At 35.8% G+C, this 24,978-nt stretch overlaps 2 protein-coding genes and 1 long non-coding RNA gene across 4 annotated transcripts in view; all 3 read left to right on the top strand.

Moving 5' to 3' along the window:
• Nucleotides 1-24,978, top strand: part of LOC136843853 (inversin-like) — a 649,403-nt gene that overhangs the window by 32,164 nt on the left and 592,261 nt on the right. Inside the window, exon 15 of one of the 2 annotated variants that reach the window (XM_067112691.1) lies at nt 1,611-1,925. The exons of the other annotated variant lie outside the window; for it this stretch is intronic. Coding sequence (XP_066968792.1) covers nt 1,611-1,879 — 269 coding nt within the window. The 3' untranslated portion in view covers nt 1,880-1,925. Of the gene's footprint in view, nt 1-1,610; nt 1,926-24,978 lie in introns of those variants that run through there. 2 annotated transcript variants of the gene reach the window in all.
• On the top strand, nt 1,895-11,497 carry LOC136844296 (uncharacterized). Its single transcript, XM_067113268.1, has 4 exons — nt 1,895-1,902; nt 1,961-2,110; nt 8,885-8,991; nt 11,304-11,497. The coding sequence occupies exons 1-4, from the start codon at nt 1,895-1,897 to the stop codon at nt 11,495-11,497; spliced, it is 459 nt and encodes a 152-aa protein (XP_066969369.1).
• Nucleotides 18,574-24,978, top strand: part of LOC136844280 (uncharacterized) — an 18,904-nt gene continuing 12,499 nt past the window's right edge. The window contains exon 1 of the long non-coding RNA XR_010854804.1: nt 18,574-18,729. This is a non-coding gene — a long non-coding RNA (uncharacterized lncRNA). The remainder of the gene's footprint in view (nt 18,730-24,978) is intronic.

Here is a 24,978-nt window from a genome sequence, read left to right as displayed (position 1 = left end):
CAGTAACCTCACAGTTCACTCACTAGTCCAAAATTACTATGCATTCTCGTTGCTGTTGTAGCACCATGCTGCATCTCAGTCCTTAACTGGAAGAGAAAAATTGTTTCTGAAATTACTTGTAAATTTTGTCCAGAATAAAGTAAAAGTCACTCTGTAAAGACTGAAATAAGAATGACTAGTTGTTTTGAAAATATAATGTGTACAAATGTATTACTGGCAAAAAAGAAAAAAAGATGCTGTTGCCACACTTAACATCAACCACAGAAGATGACAAATAACCTTCATGTCTTGAAAGTCTAACTTGCAGCTACCACAAAATGTCACTAAACTTCTGTACAAGTTGAAAAATCTTATATTTACAGTTTTATATGGTACCTAAGTTTTCCTAGTTAACAGCTGGAGTAACTAACCAGTTTCTTAGCCAGTGTTCTCATCCCAGACGAAAAAATTGTTTAATAATTTCATCTTTTTCAATGCTCTATTAATGTCAGCTTTCTTTAGTTTGATGTAGTTATTGTAAAGTACTTTGTAGAAATAAAAGTCATATACAGCTCATAGGATATGTTCTTGTATGAAATGGGTAAATTGTAGCAAGGTAAAGTTTATGAAGTTGAACACCTGGGTGGGAAGTGACCAAAGAGAATGGATGAAAAGTAGAATACAAAAAACCAGTCCATCTAACGTGTAAAATGGTGTAATAAAGAACCCCTAAAACTTTCTATGTTGTGCAAGGAAAGCATCTGAAACCTTTGAACTTTATTTGGCATTTCCTTGTATGCAAGACCTGATTTTCAGCTTCATAATCCCTTTGATAAGTCTTTGTAACATAAAAAATAAAAAGATTTCTTGGGACAGGACGTATGTGGCTTTTCCAATAGAAATAGTGTCCATGTAGCATGTGTTCATGGTTGTTTGAGGTTACATTTTATGTAAAAATCTTTTTTTTTTTAGATTAGAATGAAACCATTGCAAAGTTCTAAGGTATTAGAGCTTACAGTCTAATGTAGATGAGTGATTAGGATCTCTGGTAAAGGTTAAAACCTAATAGTGGTTATTTTTTCTGTTTTTAGAAAATATTTAACAATCATAGAGAAGAGCAGTTTACTTTAAAAATTCTGAAGATGCTCATTTTGGCAAAATCTGTGGATTTGTATATTGTAACACTAAATAGTTATATTAAGGTTTAGGAATCATGTCAAAATTAGCAAACCCAACATCTCCATGTCAAGAACTGCGAACCCAGTGATCCTCATCCTCAAGTAAAGAATGGCCAACCCTTTCCAATCCGAACACCAATTCCATATGAGGGCTAGTACTAAACACAGCGAGTGATTCATCTACACTGTTTTGCTATGTTTGTGTTTAGTACTGTCCCTTAGAACAGTGTCTAGAACCCGACTATTCCCATGTAAAGAATAACGAACCCAATAATCTTCTTGTAAAAAATAGCGAACCCTGCTGAGAGTGGGTTAGCTAATCTTGACATGATCCAGATTTAGTTATCCTGTATGTCTTTGTCCAACAATTAACTAAGAAGCATTTTTGTTAGGTTTAAAAGATCATAATGTTGTAAAATGGTTAATTCATGCATTGTTTCATGTATTTGATAGGTAAAAACAAACAGTCTGATGAAGATGATGAGGATCCTTCGGTAAATAAGGCAGTTAAGGCCTGCAGTGTTAGAATGAGTCAAGCTCTACAGTATCCTATAAATATTGCTAGCTGTTTGGTTACGGCTAACGTAGGAATTTCTTCAAAGGTCGAGGAAAATTTGGAGGAAGAAAAATGCAGTACAGTCTCAGAGGGGAAGAAAGCAGAAGGTCACAAAGAGATTCCAGAGAGAGTGAAAATCTCACTTTGCAAACATCACGTGGTGTGACCTCTGTTAAAGACTATGGTGAGGTAGTCACACGCATCTCAGGGCGCCATAGACCCTGAGAGATTGAAACCCAATATTAAGTAAAACTTCAGAAAGTGGGAACTCTAGTCATGATAAAAGTACATTAAGATCGCGCACATTTAAAGGGCAAGAGAAACATGTAGATAAGGAGGAAAGAAGAAAACTTCTGGAAGAAAGGACTGCCAAAGCATTGGAGGTTGCACATAAAGGGTAAGTAAAATTTTAGTCTGTTAGTTTAATTTTACAATGCATCTAAATATTCCAGGGGTGACAGCAATAGGTTATAGTGAAACAGTTGAGTTTTCTGTGTGAATTCTTCAGCTCATCCTAGATGGACCTATCAGATGAATTTCAAAGATGATAATTAGAAATTACATAAGTAAATATAGCTCATGCATTTCATTATATTTTCATATATAAATCAACAATAATCACTTATGTTCTTTCCTATCGTATAGAAACAGGAGGAAGCTGAGTAGTTCTGTCCCTATCGTGGCTAGTGCCAGCTGAAAGTGGGTAATACCTAGATTTTAAACAAATTATATTTCTCCCTTATCTTTTCCTGTCTTATTCCTTTGTTGACAGTGCATCAGATATTTTGTGAGTATTCGTAAGCTTACAAAACGTAATTAATTTTTGCAATTTTGTTATAAAGTGGCTGAACCAGACCAGCCATGTCTTTCAAAGTTCTCTGAAACTTAATCCACATTATTTTAGTTCATTTCATCAGAACCTCTTCAGTTTTGTAGTGTCCACATTCACTTTCTTGGTGTCTTCAGATTACCTTTGTCTTCCGAACAGAAAAGCATTTATTTTTCCATGCGCCACTTTGATCCACCTTTAGGAACTAACTACTTTTTACAGTTCATCAATTTTGTAGAGCTGTAAATGGATATTAGTTTTGCCTTTATGTTCCCAAGCTTAAGGCTTCTAGCCACAAGAAAATGGTTGTGCTTGCTCCCCTTTATTTGCAACAGAAGTGATTTGAAAACTTACTGACTGTTCTTGTAGACAACCCCAGGATTCTCGCAACTGGAAAGAAACTTCTCAAGTAGCCACACCTCACAAGGTTATGGGGCATTCCTGTCAGGTCAACCAGTGCTTAACATTCTCATCTCTCAGATTTTGCTGAAATTTGGTTTGTAGGGAAATCATAGGCCCTGAATCCATTTCTGAAATTTTTAGTCCAATCCGACAAATGGGTCAAAAGATATGACCTCGGGAAGTTGAGGTCACATGTGAGGTCACATATTTTCACTGACCCATAACTTGGTTAATAATGGTCAGAATTGCATAAATGTATATGTATTTAGAATCAGAAAGAGCCAATGAATTCAAATATACAGGTTTTAAAACTCTAGGTTGAAAAATAAAAAAAGTTATACAAAAAACAAAATTTGAGGTCACAATTTGACCTCCAGGGTATCAAATGAGGATTTTTTTTATAGATGTAAAAAATGAAGAAAGGGCATTGGCCATTAGAATCAGCAAAAGAAAGTTTGTGTATTTAAGTATTTTTGATGAAACTAACCTATAAGTGAACACCATATTCATAAGTCGGGCGTCAGTTCTCCCTATTTTTCCACACTTAAGCTCATATTTTGACACAGATTTTTTTTATAGATACAAAAGCAAAGACAGGATTCTTAGCTATGAGGAACAATAATAAAAAAGTTTTGGTAATGTTGGTACTTTTTATGTAACTAACTTACAAGTTAACAAAACAATAAAAAATCATTGTTGGTACTTTTCATGTCACTTAAGTAAACACCAAATTTATAAATTGTTTATATATCCAGGAATTGTAATATCTTAGTCCTTAGATGTAAATTTGAGCTTGGCAAACACCAAGAATATAAGAAATAAAATTTACATTACTGCTAATCTGCACTGGAAATAATAGTTATAACAAAGAACAACACCTGCTTTATGGATTCATGTGCTAGCCAACACAAGCTTTCCATTTGCAATGCCTTCATCAATTTCTTTTTTTGGAAAGATGTATTGAATTCTGCTGCCTCCTCTTAGGCTAGGACAACTCATTACAGTTAATATATGATGTCCTGGCACAGCACATGAATCCTTGTTTGATGGACGATAATATGCACTTGCTCCTGATGACCCAAAAGGGTGTAGAAAGTTCACTGTGAAATCGTCAAACTCTTCACAGTATTCCTCCACAATTCCATACCAAACTTCCTTTTTGCAAATGCATCCAAAATACTCTCCTGGTTTGATACACTTTGGGTTACCAAGTATTGTAGGTTCATTAGAAATGTGACCTTTATCCTTATTCTTTTCTTTTCTCCAATGCCACTTGAGATGGGATACACCATCAGCTCTTCCTTGTCCAGGGGAACAAATCTGTAATATTTCTGAGTTCCAGGAATGGCCCTACTTTCCTTAAATCGATGGTCCAACTTCTTTTCTGCCTCTTTCAATTTTGCTTTAGTAATATAGAAAAATTTGATCTTGCTTAAGTTTCCTTCACAAAACTGAAACATGTTCTGGTGTAAAATTTTGCCTCTCAGTAGTTCTCTGCAAACTGGCATGAGCAGTAGCTCTTTTACTGCCCTCAATCCCATCACAGGCATTTTTCCATGGGATGTAGCAAAGAAATGCCACTCTCAAGCCAGACCAAAATCCTCTTCATGGTAACAGAGGTTTGTGAAATTATATCTGTTCTTATATTGACCAGCACATCCATCTGAGAAATAGTGCACCATCTTTAATTGTGGACATCTGAATTTAACATAAGTCATAAGCTTCATTATGAATGTGTAAACCATTATAGTGTCGTGTTTTAGTGATGCAGATAAGAAACACACACTAAAATGGCTAAGTTTCTGGTCTACAGATGATCTGTAATAGAGGACAAAAGAGTGAACTGTACACTGTGAATTGTCCCAGTGAAAACTTTGGGCAGCATCCTGGACAATAAAAGAATAATTCTCAGAGAAATCCCCTACTACAACTACCTCGCTCTCAGGTGGTAACGATTCGTTCAACTGCGTATAGGAGTGGGATTGTTGCTGAGCAACAAAGTGATGACGAACCAACCGACAGATTTTCATGCTTAGGGATGATAAGTATTCATGTATTGGTTCCACCTTATCAACCATTTGTACAACAGTCAACAGTCACCCATTGCTTGTAAGTTACTTTATTTGGAGCTGATTTCACACCGTCAAGCAACTCAAGAAAATTCAAGACACCCTCTTCCCCTGGGCAGTCATTGCAAAGTTGCATCATGCAGGTCTCACTCTCTCTGTGCTGCAGACACTTTAATCCAGAAGATCCTTGTAAGAAAGAGCTCTTTCTCCCAATGCAGCTAGCTGTAATTTTGGATTTTGATGATAAGTGCAGACACAGACAGAATCAGTCCCACCACTACCAGCAAGCACACAATATGATGGCCATAATTTTGCAAATGTGAAAATCCAACTTTGGGATTCTTTTCATCATTTTTGTATAGTTCAAAAATCTCTCTTAAATTTCCAAGGATCAATCGCTTTTGCACCTTTGTTGGACCTTCAGCACTGATGACTTTAATGCAACCCTTTTGTCCAGGACGACATCGACTAACATCATCTGATATGATCTTCTAACTATCTTTGAATCTTCTAACTATCTTTGCTCATTGTTGGAACTTTTGGAAGGATTCCATGCTCTGATTTCAGTAAACGGCTTCTTTTTTTTTACCATGTATATAGTAGTTTGAAGGAAGCTAGCTGTTTTATCAATTGTGTATGGTGAGAGTGTCATTATTTGCAGTTTGCAATTGTGACATTTGCTCTCCATGAATGACTGTTTCAATTCATTCATTAATTTGTTCAGATGTTTTTCAGATTGAGTTTCAGGTTCTGCACTATTATTTTCCTTATTGAGAATTTCAACACCATAACTGAGTTCCCGACTTTTTCAGGGATTTCTGAGCAGATAATAGCTTACCACAAGCCTTGCGCTTTTTCTGGCTTGATGACAGCCCTTCTGAAAACAATAGAAAGAGAGACCTCACTCACTTGAGTATATCTAAAGAATTGGAAGTAGCTCAGTTTGCATTTTGTGTCAACTCGATAACAATATTAAAGATTTAACATTTCAAAGTAAAAGCTTGCAAATTATATATGTTGTACTGTATATACAGTAGCTACCGTAAATTCAATATAATTGTTCATATAGTAGTTCAAACAAATATAGGCTAGTATTAAATATGTTATGTTGTTGATTTAGTACTTACTTTTTGTAATTGATGTTTGGTCTAGGAGTGCAAGAACTGGTTCAAGTGAGGTTGAAGGATTTTCCGCTGTGAAGCAATCACTGTCATGTTTCACATCTTTAATTGGAGAAATGTTACTCAAATCACTGTCAATAGTACATGATTCACTTGAATCTTGATCAGACTTGTTTTCAGTGGTACTAAGTATAGTGGGGCTTTTCATTATAATTTTCCAACAGTTCACACACAACAATGAGTTTTTTTCAGTCTACCATCACATTTTTCAGCAAGTGTATCTGTCACTTTTCTAAGATTGATTGTTATGCGTTGTTTGTGTTTTTTAATTGGGTCCTGGCAGTATTTCAAATGTCGAACCATTGTGATGTGATCTGTAAAGATATGAATATACAGGAATATCAATTAGATAACATAAATTTTTAGAAAATATAGCTATATACGCTTGATGTTTTGAGCCTTGATAGTCTCTGAGGATCAGAGCACCATACCCACCAGCCACCCAGTTATATGGCTGCAACTGTACTAACCTGTGGACAAGGATGCTGAAATTAGACAAGTAGCAACTTGCTTCAACAGGTTGTTTAACAACACTGTTGATTGTTTCTCATAGCTTAGAACCCTGTCTTTGTTTTTATATCTATAAAAAAATTTGTATGTCAAAATATGAGCATAAGTGTGAGAAAAGGTAGCTCACTGATGCCCGACTTATGAATATGGTGTTCACTTATAGGTTAGTTTCATGAAAAATACTTACATACACAAACTTTTTTGCTGATTCTAATAGCTAATGCCCTTTCCTTCATTTTTACATCTATAAAAATTTCTCATTTAATACCCCGGAGGTCAAATTGTGACCTCAAATTTTTATTTTTATATAACTTTTTTATTTTTCAACCTAGAGTTTTAAAACCTGTATATTTGAATTCCTTGGCTCCTGATTCTAAATATATCTACATTTATACAATTCTGATAATTATTAACCAAGTTATGGGTCGGTGAAAATATGTGACCTCACACATGACCTCAAATTTCCCGGGGTCATATCTTTTGAACCGTGTGATGGCATCCCTTGATTAGTTAGGATCTCTCACTGGTCCTCAGAAGTGTCTCCAAAGTGCCCCACAAGCCTCCTGAGAGGTCATCTTCACTGGACTGCACTTGGAAGACAGGTTAGTGAGCTGTATTCATTGTTGGGCAGTTATACCTGCTAGAGGTTGATCATCTGTGGGTTTGGCCTTCACTCCAGACTATGTGGTAGAAGATTAGGAGACTGGTAGCAAATTGTACAGATGCACCCATTGCTGTTCCTACCTCATTGTCAGCCACAGGCATTGAAGATGATACTCCAGCGATGGCCATTTGCCACTACCGGAGAAGAATTAAGAATCTTAGAAATAACAGCACTGGTCTTTTCCTTTCTACCAGTTAAATTAATAACCAATTCCTAGTAATACTGTAACAATATGTCAGAGGGCAAGTCAAGACAGGCAGAGTGAGGGTTCACTAGATAAAGCCCTCTCTACTTTTTCATCTTTTGAATATAGTACAGTACAGATTTTCCTTCTGTTTTGAGGCCAGCTTCCTGGTGTTGTCATTTTTAATTTCTGTTTGAGGGATGGTACGCGTACATGAAAATGCTTGTGGCAGCAGACTAAGTTTATTTCCCTTCCTTCATCCTCATCCTTCATTCATTAAGTCGGTCGCGGTTTTAGCACCTATGTCTGACTTGAATGGTAATGTAGTACAAAAACTTCCCAATACAAACATCTTGTTTCATTCTGATATAATTTAAGTACATGACAACAACTCTTGGCAGTACCTGAACTGTGGTCTGTTGACTCGCAGTCCCCAACTGCTCCCTTGGATTCTTCGGACATACTCAAACAGTCAGGGTGTTTCGACTTGTAAACTCCCACGTAATAAACTGTATTTCAGGCGTGAGTGTTTTCATGCAAACCCACCAATTATACTCTGATTTCCCTTCTCCCATCCCCTCTTATTCTCACTGTTTGCATTCATACTACACACAGTGGAGAGGTGGCTGGTTCCTACTTGTGGATCCATGTGATACATGTGTGAACAATTGCTCCTCATCTGTTTGGAAGACAAAGACTGAGTCAAGTGGATATTCAAGAACATTATTGTGAATACTATATGATTAATAGGTTTGTTAGGAAGAACTAGTTATATGTTTAAAGAGCTCGAGCAAAATTTTTACTTTTCTCTGAGGGGAGAAATGTACGGCATGGGAAACATGGAAAACCATGTACAGGAAGATAAATGTCAGCTATTATAAAATTTCTAAAATCTTGGGACACCTGATAGGCAAAAGTTTCCACAGGATAGAGTGGTAAATTTTCACCTCTGTATAATGTCAACTTTTCTTGGATAACTGGATGGTATAATATACAATAGCAGGAACTACCACCTCAGGACATGAACAGACAGTTAAAACGTCATCTAGAATTAGCATGATTTGATAAAGTTTTGTGAATTCTGTTTATATTAACTATGGAGGAAGTTTAATACTACTTTTTTCATTTCATTCACCCTCTCTGCTTTGAGTCTGTCATGGTTAGAAGAGCAGCCTTGATGTTTTGTTCCTACAACCTACGAGCATGTGGTTACTCTCTGACAATATGTTGAGTATGAGTAATTTAAGAGAGAGAGTGTGTGTGTGTATCATTGTAAGAGTGTAGGATTGTACAGTATTGTACGTAATACACAGAACTCTTGAAAATTTTCAGGGCCAGTATTTCCAGAAACATTGTCAGGCCACAAGTTTTGAGTCCAAGTGCCAGAAAGCAGGCTGAAGAAAAATGGAATAATAAGTTAGCTTCATTAACATTGCAAGGTAAGATTTACTGATGGTCTTTTTTCTTGGTTAACTAGTTCACAAGGCTGTAATAGTGTGCTAGAATAATGAGGTTATACTGTAATTGGAACTAGTTTGTTATAAAAAGTGAACAGAAATACCAAACCTTTAAGGTTGTAAAATAAGCAAACCTAATTATACACAAAAATCTCCTAGCATACCAAATACTACTGCCTATATGTACAACTTATAAAATAGCATGCCATGCGAGAGTAAATGAAATCAGTAATGCAAAGAATGAGTCAAATATTGCAATGTAATAGATTGTTGTTCAATAGAAACTGTTCAGTGACCAGTACAATCTGTGTTCTTTTGTTATCAGCCACTATGAAGTCTGTGCTATAGTGCCACAAATTTGGGAAGAGACCCTGGCTGTTTTCTTGGGTCAGTATGCTGTTGCCACTTCATCCTGTAAATCCTAACCTTATTAAGAGAAGCCATAGTTCCTGTGGGAATACTCAAATCCGTTTTTATAATTGTTGTGTAAATCCAGGTTTAATATTCTGGCTTCACTTTCCATATAGTTTATACTGTTACTGTGTATGTGTACACTAGTTTGTTCATAATGGATGTTTTTTCTCCCTTGCTTATGTAGCTATGTAATTTCACTTAAAATTCAAAATACTGTATGGCAAAGTACTGTAGTACCAAGAAGAAAGGGAAAATCTTAGACCTGCCTTATTTCAAATGAATGTGCCTTTTATTTTTAAAACATTTACTTTCATTTTCCATACAAATGCCTTTTTTACATCATGTATTTGCATTTTATTATTACATTTCCTTTGCTGTGGTTAAACGCAGTTTTTTCAGAACTATGAAATGCCTCTTTGCTTCATACAAATCATATAGTTTCCTTAACAACAAATAAAATATTTTAAAATGTAGGGATTTTCTTTCTTGTGCAGAGATTTATTAGTATTTTGTAAAGAACATTTATCGAAGTGGTCTAAATGCGTCTTAGGTGGATCAAGTTGTGGCCCTTTAAAAAGATATCTTAAGAGAATAATCCTCAATTTCTTCACGGATTAAGCAGATTATCCGGTCCATAAATGACCTGTCTTCAGTTGACAGGAAAATTGGCGGTACTTTTCAAAAAATATGCCACGTTTTTAAGATTGTTATTTAAGTTTTAGTGGAAAATGATAACAGTGATAATTTACTACAAAATACATTTCAGCAAGAGAATATATATATGCCGAACGCTACCCATTTCTTGATTCATCTTTTAGTAAAGACAAATATCTGGTACGGTGCATGATACATGTGGCATCAGCATACTTACTCAAAACAACAGTCAGAGTCTTTTCTAAATTTTTCACTCTATACTGAGAGTAGAGGTTCTTGTAGCTCTTAAATAACATAATAGGGTTTGGACATCATCCCTATTATTATGACCCACTCAAATTGGCCATCAACTTCCTTGTTAATAAGTCGTATAGTGGTTTATCGTTGCTGATAGCTATGCATAATAATGTACTGTGTTACTTGTTTTAAGGTCTTGTATGAAAGACATAGCATGGTAGATACTTGATATACTGTAATTGTAGAATGTAATTGTATCATGCTATTACCTGATCTGTATGATTATACAGATAGATGGAATGAACATATACCGTTATGATATCACTACATTGTGACATTACAATAGTCTATAAGAGTTGAAAAACAATTGGGATACAGTATTGAGTAGTATTCAGGACAGGCACAGCCTCACCATTCCCACTGAGGTTGAAAAGCTGTATTTTGCCTATGGTAAGCAGCTGTAAAGAAATAGATTGTTGATAGTGCATGGTATGCAGTGGAGAAAGCAAAGTGACTTGGAACAGCAAGTAAAATGAATGACCTTCTAGGGATACAAGCTTTTCCTTTACTCGTTATAGGTATGTAATCTGCATTAGGTTATGTGTTCTCATCAGGCATTAAGGCAAAGTAATAAGTGAAATAATGTGTTTATATTTATAGATCACTAAAATTATTCTAAGTTTGGTCTGATCTGCAATTGCTGTGATAAAAATTGACAAGTGTAATATACAGAAACATCTGTTTTTATATTTTGTTTAGTACCTCATGGAAGATTGTGTTAATATGCAAGTTTTCTTTAGGGAACTAGTGGTGGTAGTTTTTCTTTTTAAGTTTGATATTTCTTGATAGTAATAACTGTTAAACTGAGAAGGTTTAACCTTTATAAATTCACAAGAAAAGGTTTCGATTTTTGCCAGGCATTATTAAGATATGTAGTTTTTCCCTAGAATTGATACAGAGACCGCATTTTTTTCCTTCTTTTTTTACAGTTCATCGACAAAGTAGTGCTGTACCTGCAGCGTCTTTCTCGTACAATTTAACTCCCCCAGCTGGTACAGCCAAGCGGCCAGGAAAAAGCAGCGAGTATAATGTTTTTCAGATAAGTGACTGTTGTGATATCTATATCCATGTGCCTTATTCTGGTGTACAAAAGAATTTTGAAGTGCCTTTGCTCGATATGTAATAAAGCTTTAGTCCTTTGGAATTATTTCTGTAATATTGTTTATAAGAGAATAGCTTATTTTGTAAATTAAATTTATTCTTGAAATTTATGTATTTACCTAACCATTTCAATCAAGGTAGTTACAAAAGCTGTGACAAAGTTGAGTGAACAATGCACCTATTTATTCTTGAAAGTGAAGGAAACATGATGGATATGACTATTTTTACATGTAAATCCTTTAGCTACTCTTCAGTAGCTGGACAACTTACTGCTAACACACTCAACATTATTTACACAGCAGACTAAGCTAGTTCCTTAGAGACCAAGTAAGTCCCAGCTCTCATCTGGAACACCCTGTCATGTTTATTGATAGCACTCTTTAAAAATTACCAAGTAGCACCTACCTCCATGTTTTCTCTGGACCAGGTACAGTCTGTAAACCTTCCTTGCTAAGATTTAGCTCAACTGCCTGGTCGTTGAGATGGGACTACCTTTTCCTTTGAAAAAAATTAGTTCCATCTAAAGGGAGACAGAATAGCTCATGCTCACTATCTTTCTCCAAACATATTGCCAAAACATGCATGCTAAATAATTCAGTGGGATTATTTTGGAAGAATGACAGTAGCCATTTCATCCTGGGCAACAAGGCTTGAGACAGCCTTTATTGATTCTTGAAAAAGGGCAGTTTATCTCTGGCACTACCGAAATGATGATGCTTAATCTAATTAAATGTAAATAATCCTTAAAGCTCTTGGAATAGATATGACATATCTTGAATAACAACACTCTTCTTCATACAAAAAAGGATAAACACACTTATTGTACATAATGATAACTGGAACAGCATTAGCACATGTACTTCCGGTAGGGGGGTTAGTGCCGTCAGTGCACCTCCTGCGGTGCATTTTAGGCATTACTTAAGGTTCTTTGCTTCAGCCCCTAGCTGCAACCTTTTGTTCCTTTTACTGTACTTCCTCTCCTATTCTCTTTCTTCCATCTTACTTTCCACCCTCTCCTAACAACCGATTCATAGTGCAACTGCGAGATTTTCCTCCAGTTACACCTTTCGAACCTTGTACTGTCAATTTCCGTTTCAGGGCTGAATAACCTCATTGGTCCTAGTGTTTGGCCTTTGGCCTAAATTCTATATTCAATGCAATTCATTTAACACATGCAGTGAACTACATTATCTTGTAGCTGGTAGGAGACGTGCAACCGATGGGAATTTGAATCCTTTCTCAGAAATCCCCATGGAGGGTTAATATCATAGTGCTCCTCATGCAGTGCACTGTAGGCATGACTAAAGGAGTGTCTGCAGGATTCCTATGGCCCCTATGTGTACCAACCCTTTAGCCTTTAAATTTATGTTGATTCCTGCATCCTTTCTTTCATCTTGCTGCCCAGTAGGGCTTGGCCTTACTCCAGTCATACTGGACCTCAAGCTAGAGAAAGAAACCTGTAAGTCTTTATGTGGAAAGGTAATACATATTTGGAAGCTGCAAATATGTATCTGTGTATATAGTGAAAAACACATAGACCATGATGATATGTGAAATGGAATATTTTGTACGTCTTACTAGTGATGTTAATAGTATGGAAAGAATATTATTTGATTAAAGAATTTAGATGAGGGTCCTACTGACTATATCACATTCTTGGCAGACCATCCATAGTTTCGGTGTATTTATCTCTTAGAAGTAAAATACTGCATCAGCAAAATGTAAATCCAGATTAGAGAGGTTTTTGAGCTTTTTTTATTTTTTAATTTGCTGAACAAAGTGGATCATCTAGAGGCATCAACTAACATGTAAATAAAATGCCCAGAGGTTAATTGGAGACATATTTTTGGTTTTTGGGACTTTATGTTTTTAGCTCAAAATCTTCGCGAGAGGGGCCTCATTGGTTATGGATGAGCTTTCCCTTTGCTGTCAGGTAACTTTCACCAGTGTGACATCACTGTAGTTTCACCAGATAAATTACTACAGGTTCATTTAAACCAGCGCAGAGAAGTGACTCCATGAGGTTGTTCTTTACGTGTAACCCTGAATGCAGTGTAGTGTAGGATGCAATTTTTTATATTTTGATGTCTGACATTGATGGATTTCAACAGTTATATGAAAATAATGTTGTCATAAAGTCTTATGACAATGTATTTCAGTCTCTCTCTGACAGATATGATGAAATGAATTTTGATCTAGGAGAACGGAAGTCAGTGCCGGTCATTAATTTTAGCTGGATGTATAACTACATCTCTTGTTTGATATGTCCCATTTGACATGTATGTTTATATTTTGGAAAATGTTTTTGTGAGGTATGGCTGAGGATTTGGAATCAGATTGAACAGATTTGATCATGGGAAAGCAGAGAGTCTTCTAAATGACATCAGGAGGGCAAGAATGGAGATTAGGATTAGTATCCTTTCGTGAATGAACATTCGTCACATATCATGTTATTCTACAATAGCCAAAATAAAACACTACAAACGTGGAAGAAATAACCAAATTGCAGCTGGATTTTTGTACAAGAAAGAAGACAGAATAAGTATTGAGTACTGCAGACTTTATTGCAGCCAAATGAGAAAGAACCACTAGTGAAACATGTAAATGAAGAAAATAAGAAAAATAATGAAATTAGTGGAATTCAAGATAAAGGGAAATGGAAAAATGGCTACAGAGAACACAGATACTCCAGTTTGAAGGCACAACAGTAATGAAGAAGCCACAAACATTTGTTTGACAAGTGGTGCTCTAACTCAGAGCCAAGACAACCTAATGGTGGAAGTGATGGGAGCTGAAGTACACCAACCAAGGAGAAAGCTGATGATCATTGTTTACAATCCAGTAAGACAGGCACAAGAAATTACCAAGAGTTGAACATTCACTGAATGCCATTATTGAATGTACCACTAAGGATGTCAGTGCTCACTATCATTCAAATAATACGGTACTGTGCTAGTGAAATTGTAAACACCTGAAGATAATTTTGTAATGCAACTGAAGAATAAAGGTGAGTGGTCTGTCAAATGAAAAACACAGGAAAACCCCAAGTTAAAAAAGGACAAGAACAGGCAAACGGGCACTGTGAAGGGGAGAAAAATTGTCAAATAATTTTTGTGCATTGTAGTCCCTTACCATTGTTCATGTTTTTGTTTAGTTTAAAATCTCTTTGTCTAATATCTCCATCATGACTCGGAATTTTGCTGAAGTCAATATTAATGGCTTAAATAAGGAAATGAAGTTCAAATAAGAGGCTCAATACTACTATAAACTAGATTGAATAATGTTGCAGAATCATGTTAGAATGTTGACAAATTAAATCTTATAAGAAAATATGAAACTTTTTTAAAAGGTGTAGCTATTCTTATTAGTGAACACTTTGTCACTTGGGACAATTGTTAATTGAAAAGCAGATTATGAAGGTAGAGCATTAAATTTACAAGTGCATGTTGGTGAACAGATGCTTTTTTATTCATATATTTGTGCCCTATTGGGTACTGGTAGGTATATTGAAAGGAAGTTTTCTGGTAACTTTTGACTGTTTGACTATGCTATTTATCAAAGAGTATTAATCTGAAAGATATCATGAACAAACACAAATGTTTCAAGAGAATACATGTATGTTTGGGAAAATTATGCTTTACCTATTGACAGACTAAGAGTGAAAAATTTGCATTCAAATATAAACTCATCTGAAACTGTTCCTGCATCTTTTTAGATCATAGTATGGTTGTGACAAATATGAAGTGTCAGAAAACTACTGCAATTGGTATGGGTGTCTGGGAGTGAAATCTTAATTCATTAACAAAAGACGAGGTGAAATCAAATTTTAAAATTTTGTGGCAGTTTCTCAGAAGAGCAAAAGGTAATTTTGTAGGTATGTTAGAATGGGATCCTTATAAGTTATTGTATTAGAAAAATAAAGTTTGATTCATTTTCTGCAGCATAGGTTGAAAAGATTATGCATAAATACAAGAGAGGATAATGTAGAATTTGCAACAATAAAGAATAAGACAAAATTTTAAAAATAACATATATGAGGGGGTTGAAGTTAAGGACAAGAAAGAAGGATGAAACAAGAGGTTTTCATGTCATTTGTGAGGAAAAGAAAAATTTCAAGGTAACCAAATCATATGAAATATTCAGTGTATTCAGTGGCCATAGAAACTGGTATTGAATAATTCAGATGCTATTTTATATTATGCTTTTCGGTTTTTTAAAATTTATTTGGTAAAGTGAATGCTGAACTGAGTTTATAGGAGGGGTTCCTAGAACTGTGTGATAATATATTAGATGAAGATTGCACCGTAATATTCATGGAAAGGAACTGCTTGCTATAATTAAGTCAGAATAGTGAAGAAGCACCGGATAGAGATGGACGCCTGCCGAATTTTATTAGGAATTTTTTAGACTGTCATGGTTTGATCAAATTTTGAACCATCATGGTTTGATGAAATAACTTAACAAGGGGACCAAAGGCCAGTCTTTGAGTGACTGGAGGGCTGTCTCACTTTTGAAAATTGACCACAAAACCAAAGCTCAGATATAAGCAAATAGACTTGAAAATATACTGCTTTCAAAGTTATTATCTGAAGAACAGTGCTGTAGTGTACAGGAGAAATCTATCGGGAACTGTACAATAACGTCCATATTAATCATCATATAAAAGCAAATCAACAGAGCTGTTTTAAAATTAGAGTGGGCAAATGCTTTTGATGCTGTACATCACGGTTTTTTTTGTTATTCAAAGTTATGTGTAAATTAGGAATACTATTTTTATATGTAGAATGGACAAGAATCCTTGATAAAAATGAAAGGTCTGTAACGCCAGGATGCCCCCTCTCAGTATAACTAAACGTTATCTTTTGGGAACCGCTGTATTTAGAAATTAAGGAAAATGATAAAGATTATACCACTTTAGCTTCCAAATTACATGAATGTATGGGTTCAAGGATACACTGATGATACATCCATTTTCATCGCCACAGCAGTATCGAAGTTTGTAATGTGGAAACTGAGTTTGAAAAGTAACAGGTACTAAACTGAAGAGAGAAAAAAGTAGTACTACTGGAAATGGTAAATGGTTGGGTAAAAAGGAAAGGCTACGTCATGGGTAGAACACAGAGCTGAAAATATTGGGAGCTTTTATTGTCAAACAGAAACTAGTGCAGTATTAGCAGAACTGGGGTTTAGTTATTGCTGACCTTCAAAGAACAATAAATATGTTAACAGATAGGTATCTAAAAGTTTTTCAGAAAGCAATTGTTGCAAGTTCACCTTTATCAAAAGTATGGTACATGGCCCATACACTGCCAGATAGTAAAGTACATGGTCAGGAAATAAACTTTATTTTTAGAGATTTATGAAGCGGCAAGTATCAGCCAGTGTGTAGAGCAACTTTGTTTTGCCTGAACCTGAAGGTGGCCTAAATATAGTAAGTATTTCTCAGAGAGTTGCTGCTTTTCTCAAAGTTACAAGTCTTACAGAAACTCTTTTTTTTGGGGGGGAGAGAAGTGGATGTTTATTAGACCAAAATAAAACCGAATTATTTGAGAGAAACTGTCCCATGTAGAGACGTTTCCAACGCAACAAAGGGTATAGGGTTGATTTTCGAGCATCCAGACTTCCCTACTGTTAAAAGCAAACCCATTTACATTATATTTTTACCAAGATCTCTGTCATTTTTAATGGTAATTACTCATTACTGCATGGGAAAGGATTTGGTGGAATGTTAATAATTCTTTCATTTGTACTTGGAAAAGAGAATTCATATATAAATATATATATATATATATATATATATATATATATATATATATATATATATATATATATATATATATATGAGGTGCTTCCAACAAACATAAGATTACAGTTATTGAAATTAAGAAATAATGGGAATTGCAACTTTTGTAATGATCCAGAATACACAATGCACACATACAATATATATATATATATATATATATATATATATATATATATATATATATATATATATATATATATATATATATATAGTTTATTTTTGTTGTAAGGTCACCAATGAGTTTAAATGGTATAAAGAAGTTTACATTAGTGTGTCCCACTTCGAACAAAGAATGGCGAAAGGTATTAATGCTTGGTTATGAGTATGAAAAAAAAAAAAAAGATAAACATAATGCAGTTTTCTATTGTTGAAACCTTTTGATGAAACTAGAACTATTAGTTTTTTTTTTCCTGGGATAAACTTAATTACCGCAGTTTGTTTTAGAAATCCACCTATGGACATGAAAATTTTCTAACCAATGTGCTGATTTAAAATAAATATAAATATTTATTGTAAATACTGTGTAACTGTATGATCCCTTATTGAGGCTGAAAAGACCCTCAGATAACATAGTTGCAATGTAATGTTTGGTGACAAATTTTGTAGTGTTCTGAAGTACTAAACGAACTTCTATAAACTTCCTTTGGGAGATGAGATTGTCATAACGGTGATCCACCTGCGCTTATCTCGTGCATGCGATGCGAAACCGAAACTAATAAAGAGTTTCAACTGCATATCGTGGCAGAAATGCATTCAGTCAATCCAACAGGTAAAGTATAATGCTGTCGTTTGATCGAACCCGATGGCTATTTCTAGAAGCGAGTGGGATGCTCTTGAGCCATACTTCGACAGCTGTAGTTAGTAAAGTATAAAAGATGAATCTTACTCTAGCAAATTATCGTACGCAACCTATATAATGCGTACATCAAAACTCAGTTCGAATTCTTGCAAGTTTGGTTACGCATTCCCCATGTTACATTATCTGGATGAGCAAGTAAATGGCTGTTACTCATCAGTGGCCATTGAAATAAAATCTGCACGTAATTGTGACCCTTTCACTTCTGATATTCATAACACAAATTGACCTGTCTGTTCCAGTCATTAAGTTTTGTTAGCGTCACTGCTACGGAGACAAGCAAGTCCTTCCAATGACAGTTGAGCTGGATTGGTTGTAATTCTTAGGAGAAAATTTTTCTGAAAGTTATTCTACTTCCACCAGCCAATGGGAGAATCGCTCTCTAAACCCTCCATCCACCAACCAATGAGAGAGGACGATAGAAAGGAGTTTCCAAGTTGGTCATGGTGGAGGTCTCTGATTGGCCAAGTGGAAAATCTCAGTTGGTTTTTTGAACAGTTCTTGGACAGCCATGTTGGGATAAGGAGGGATACGGACTTTGAAGCTGCCCATTGTGTGCATTCTTATATGTGGTTATAATTTGAAATATTGGGTAAGTAAATGTCTCTCTTGTATAATCACTTGAGCATTGTGGTTCATATCCAGTGGTATTTATCTGGATGAAGGTTAATTTATTTTAGGCATTATATCATTGTTTGAGATGGCTTCCCAGTGTTCAATAGACGACAGCGATTATTTGGTGAAAATTAGCTACTCTGAGGATTCAAATTAGTTTTAGTAGGTCAAATGTTAAGCATCTGTAAGTGAAAACATATTAGGAAATCCTATTAATGGCATGAAGTTTCAAGCGTGGCATGACATCATGAAATTTAGGAGAAAGTTAATTTTCCTTTATCTACTTAAGGTGGTGCAATTATGCAAGTCCTTGGTTCAATGGTGTGCCGGTAGTGGCACTGAATCTTTTGCGTCTGTGATCGTAGACAAATTAGTAAGGTAACTGAGAGAGAATTATTGCTAGTTGATTTTAAGGTCTGACCAGACTTGTTTGTAAAGTCCCTCGTATGAAGTTTTATGTTTTCAGTTAAACTCGCGTCCATATTCTATAACGCACGCGAATCACACCCAATCTTACAAACAGACGTTCTTAGATTTTCCACGAGTTGGCACAGTGCGTAATTTGCACGAACTTTCTCTCTCTCTCTCTCTCTCTCTCTCTCTCTCTCTCTCTCTCTCTCTCTCTCTCTCTCTCTCTCTCTCTCTCTCTCAAATTAATATGTATTTTGTTTAGCCAGTTACCATTCTTTGTATCCTAAGAGTATCAAGTGGAAATTTTATTAATAAAACCAAAGCTGCATTTTTATTAAGTTCCTTGCAAAACAAACACGATAACGTCCAAGGGGTTGTTTCAGTGTAATAAGGTGTCACGTGAGTTTGTTTCTTTCAAAATGTATTAAACGCGACTTGACGTAAAATAATTCGGTAATTCTATATATTAGCTCCGCGCCTGTTTTACCTTTTCAACTGGTTTTTCTGCACTTTTAGGGGTTCTGATACTGTTTATTGTCGGCCAAATGGAATGTCCCTTCTCCGTGTTTAGTACTGGCCCGGGGGCTTACGCCCATACGTTAACAAGTTATTGCACTTGCCGGACGGGATATGAACCGTTCGAAACAGACGTACCTGTGCTTTGTCTTGTGAAGATCGCGTATGGAAACCCCTTGTTGGATGGACTTCGCGGGTTAATTACACTCGAGCGCCAAAAATTAAAGGTAAATTCATAATTAGCAACCAAAAAATTGTAGAAAAAGTTAAGTTAGAAGGCAGTCGCCGACGCGGAGCTACTTTATAGTTCTACCAATAATTCGTCTTGAACATTAAAAACTCCTGGTGTTCGAAGGAGTTACACTGCTGAGAGTCATTATTCCGTGCGTTACTTAAATTTCCTGTGTAGGCAATGAGGAAAAAGTAATGCCTGGACCAGAATTTAAATGTAACATATTTTCATTTTATTAACAAAGGATTTCTTATCGACTTTGTATCAAGAGAAATTATGACATCCAGGGTTAGCAACTAACAGGTGAACCCAGGAAAGATGTATTGAGAGAATGTCGAAAGTTGCATGTGGTGTGAGGGGCGACTATTACTAATTGTTACAAGGTTTACCCTTCTCTGTGTTAGAGTAGGCGAGGGGGGGATACGGCTGCGTATCGACTTTGGGAAACGTGATAGGGTCGATAGAATTTTTTGAACTATTCCTTAACTGTTTCAGCCGGCATTCTAATTTAACCTCTGCCCAACGAACGTTGCTGCGCTCTCTCTCTCTCTCTCTCTCTCTCTCTCTCTCTCTCTCTCTCTCTCTCTCTCTCTCTCTTTTTTCTTTTGAGTATTCTCATTAGTTTTTCCTTCATTTCTGTTAGGAAGTAGTTTCTATTCATTGTACCCTACGAGTGCAAAGTATAACATTGTTTCTAAAACCGAAGGTTTAAGGGAAAAAAATTATGAAAATTTCTGTAAATTATATATTGAACATAAAGTCCTGGCATTCGAGTGTTGCAAGTGAGGGCCGTTATTTTGTTACGTAAGATTTTCAGTAAGGTAAAAGTACGTATCTGGCAAAAAAAAAAAAATAGTAATATGTAATTTACGTAAACGTTAATTTCATTAGCAAAATCGAACGAACAGTCAGTGGCCTTTACATATTGCCCTTTAAAATGTTGCATGTGGTGTTAGGTTTCAAAAGATCGGTGACTAAATGTTACCTTGTATCTCTCTTTTGGGGCGTGGTGGGCAGGGGCGAGCGAGTTTCGACATAGTCGAAAAAGTGATCGGATCGAAGTCATTTCAAAATGACCCCAAAAGTTTTTCAGATGGTATTCAAATTTAACATATACTTACATTTTATTTAGTATATTTCCTGTCATTTATGTTGACTATAGTTACTGGAGGGCTACATGATCGTTGATCAAGAGAACAGCAAATGTCCTATAGTGACACCAGTTTATGCCTTGTAAATAGAAGTTTCAATTAGGCTTAAATAAAAAACCAAAGTGGTTGATGAATCTTACTTTGATTGACCTTCCGAGGGAAAGATTTAAATTAAGTTAAAGCTTTTCACTGACAATCCTCGAGTATTCACAGATAATTACGGATTAACTCAGTGTATGTCTTTGCTAATGGACATCTTTCTTTTCTTATTAAGCACTTATCTCTCTCTCTCTCTCTCTCTCTCTCTCTCTCTCTCTCTCTCTCTCTCTCTCTCTCTCTCTCTCTCTCTCTCTCTCTCTCTCGTGCTTTTAACTTGCTAAATTGGTGAACAACTGTCAACCAATTATTTTCGCTGAATAAAAGTGAAGTTAACGTTTAAACAAAGCGAAGCCATTGAAAACCTGTTAAATTCATAATCATATAAAAGAATGCCCATTTGAAATAGACATTTAACGTTAGAGCAGCGGGCGTTTTATTGTTAATGTAAAACTTACCGTGGTTACTGAAATTGGATCGTTTAGTCAAAACTGAAGAGCTATTGTATCGCATTTAAAATTTTTGCAGGTGATAGGGGCGGCCTCAGTGCTTTCGACAAGGAATTACTTAACTGTCAAACCATCTCCATACTTTATAAAAGTAGCTTGTATGAGGGGGTTTTGAACATTAACGTGCTCTATAGGCAGGTTTCCAAGATCATGAAAACTTAATATTTTAGTTGTGGTAAATTTAATGCCATCTTTCGCGTGAGTTTTCATTAATCTTCATTTTTATATTGTAGCTAGTGCGGTTCATTATCATTTTTGTTTTGGAATATGGAAAAAATGCATTGGCTCTCTCTCTCTCTCTCTCTCTCTCTCTCTCTCTCTCTCTCTCTCTCTCTCTCTCTCTCTCTCTCTCTCTCTCTCTCTCTCTCAATACGTATTTTGCTTAGCCAGTTACTATTCTTTGTATTCTTTGTATCCTAAGAGTATCAAGTGGAAATTTTATTCATAAAACCAAAGCTGCATTTTTATTAAGTTCCTTGCAAAACAAACACGATAACGTCCAAGGGGTTGTTTCAGTGTAATAAGGTGTCACGTGAGTCTAAGTTTCTTTCAAAATGTATTAAACGCGACTTGACGTAAAATAATTCGTCTTGAACATTAAAAACTCCTGGTGTTCGAAGGTGTTACACTGCTGAGAGTCATTATTCCGTGCGTTACTTAAATTTCCTGTGTCGGCAATGAGGAAAAAGTAGTGCCTGCACCAGAATTTACATGTAACTGATATTTTCATTTTATTAAAGGATTTCTTATCGACTTTTAGTGTCAAGAGAAATTATGACATCCAGGGTTAGCAACTAACAGGTGAACCCAGGAAAGATGGATTGAGAGAATGTCGAAAGTTGCATGTGTTGTGAGGGGCGACTATTATTATTGTTACAAGGTTTACCCTTCTGTGTTAGAGTAGGCAAGCAGAAGATGCGGCTGCGTATCGACTTTGGGAAACGTGATAGGGTCAGTATAATTTTTTGAATTATTCCTTAACTGTTTCAGCCGGCATTCTAATTTAACCTCTGCCCAACGAACGTTTCTCTCTCTCTCTCTCTCTCTCTCTCTCTCTCTCTCTCTCTCTCTCTCTCTCTCTCTCTCTCTCTCTCTATGTTGAGTATTCTCATTAGTTTTTCCTTCATTTCTGTTAGGAAGTAGTTTCTATTCATTGTACCGTATACGAGTGCAAAGTATAACATTGTTTCTAAAACCGAAGGTTTAAGGGAAAAAATGATGAAAGTTTCTGTAAATTATATATTGAACATAAAGTCCTGTCATTCGAGTGTTACAAGTGAGGACCGTTATTTTGTTACGTAAGATTTTCAGTAATTAAGGGAAAAGTACGTATCTGGCAAAAAAAAAATGTGAATATATAATTTACGTAAACGTTAATTTCATTAGCAAAATCGAACGAACACTCAGTGGCCTTTACATATTGCCCTTTAAATGTTGCATGTGGTGTTAGGTTTCAAAAGATCGGTGACTAAATGTTACCTAGTATCTCTCTTTTGGGGCGTGGTGGGCAGGGGCGAGCGAGTTTCGACATAGTCGAAAAAGTGATCGGGTCGAGGTCATTTCAAAACGACCCCAAAGTTTTTCAGATGGTATTCAAATTTAACATATACTTACATTTTATTTAGCATATTTCCTGTTGTTTATGTTGACTATAGTTGCTGGAGGAGCTACATGATCGTTGATCAAGAGAACAGCAAGTGTCCTATAGTGACACCAGTTTATGCCTTGTAAATAGAAATTTCAATTAGGCCTAACAAATAAAAAACCAAAGTGGTTGATGAATCTTATTTTGATTGACCTTCCGAGAGAAAGATTTTAATTAAGTTAAAGAAGCTTTTCACTGACAATCCTCGAGTATTCACCGATAATCACGGATTAACTAGTGTATGTCTTTGCTAACGGACATCTTTCTTTTCTTATTAAAGCTCTCTCTCTCTCTCTCTCTCTCTCTCTCTCTCTCTCTCTCTCTCTCTCTCTCTCTCTCTCTCTCTCAACTTGCTAAATTGGTGAACAACTGTCAACCAATTATTTTCGCTGAATAAAAGTGAAGTCAACGTTTAAACAAAGCGAAGCCATTGAAACCCTGTTAAATTCATAATCATATAAAAGAATGCCCTTTGAAATAGACATTTAACGTTAGAGCAGCGAGCGTTTTAGTGTTGATGTAAAACTTACCGTGGTTACTGAAGAGCTATTGTATCGCATTTAAAATTTTGCAGGTGATGGGGGCGGCCTCAGCGCTTTCGATAAGGAATTACTTAACTGTCAAACCATCTCCATACTTTATAAAAGTAGCTTGTATGAGGGGGCTTTAAATATTAACGTACTCTATAGGCAGGCTTCCAAGATCGTGAAAACTTAATATTTTAGTTGTGGTAAATTTAATGCCATCTTTCGCGTGAGTTTTCATTAATCTTCGTTTTCATAATGTAACCAGTGCGGTTCATTGTTGTTATTTGTTTTGGAATATGGAAAAAATGTATTGGCTCTCTCTCTCTCTCTCTCTCTCTCTCTCTCTCTCTCTCTCTCTCTCTCTCTCTCTCTCTCTCTCTCTCAAATTAATATGTATTTTGCTTAGCCAGTTACCATTCTTTGTATCCTAAGAGTATCAAGTGAAAATTTTATTCATAAAACCAAAGTTGCATTTTTATTAAGTTCCTTGCAAAACAAACACGATAACGTCCAAGGGGTTTTTTCAGTGTAATAAGGTGTCACGTGAGTTTGTTTCTTTCAAAATGTATTAAACGCGACTTGACGTAAAATAATTCGTCTTGAACATTAAAAACTCCTGGTGTTCGAAGGTGTTAACGCTGCTGAGAGTCATTATTCCGTGCGTTACTTAAATTTCCTGTGTAGGCAATGAGGAAAAAGAGCCTGGACCAGAATTTAAATGTAACTGTTATTTTCATTTTATTAAAGGATTTCTTATCGACTTTTAGTGTCGAGAAATTATGACATCCAGGGTTAGCAACTAACAGGTGAACCCAGGAAAGATGGATTGAGAGAATGTCGAATGTTGCATGTGGTGTGAGGGGCGATTATTACTAATTGTTACAAGGTTTACCCTTCTCTGTGTTAGAGTAGGCGAGGGGGATACGGCTGCGTATCGACTTTGGGAAACGTGATAGGGTCGATAGAATTTTTGAACTATTCCTTAACTGTTTCAGCAGGCATTCTAATTTAACTTCAGCCCCAACGAACTTTCTCTCTCTCTCTCTCTCTCTCTCTCTCTCTCTCTCTCTCTCTCTCTCTCTCTCTCTCTCTCTGTTGAGTATTCTCATTAGTTTTTCTGTTAGGAAGTAGTTTCTATT

Source organism: Macrobrachium rosenbergii, chromosome 12 (genome assembly GCF_040412425.1).
Source record: "Macrobrachium rosenbergii isolate ZJJX-2024 chromosome 12, ASM4041242v1, whole genome shotgun sequence".
NCBI classification, from domain to species: domain Eukaryota; kingdom Metazoa; phylum Arthropoda; class Malacostraca; order Decapoda; family Palaemonidae; genus Macrobrachium; species Macrobrachium rosenbergii.
Note: the sequence above shows the minus strand (reverse complement) of the source record. Positions and strands in the feature narration are given on the sequence as shown.

What these genes read in the sequence shown, in the direction of transcription:
- LOC136844296 (XM_067113268.1), top strand. An exon ending in TTGGAGGTTGCACATAAAGG is followed by an intron (nt 2,111 to 8,884) that starts GTAAGTAAAATT and finishes GAAAATTTTCAG; the next exon opens with GGCCAGTATTTCCAGAAACA. An exon ending in AGCTTCATTAACATTGCAAG is followed by an intron (nt 8,992 to 11,303) that starts GTAAGATTTACT and finishes CTTTTTTTACAG; the next exon opens with TTCATCGACAAAGTAGTGCT.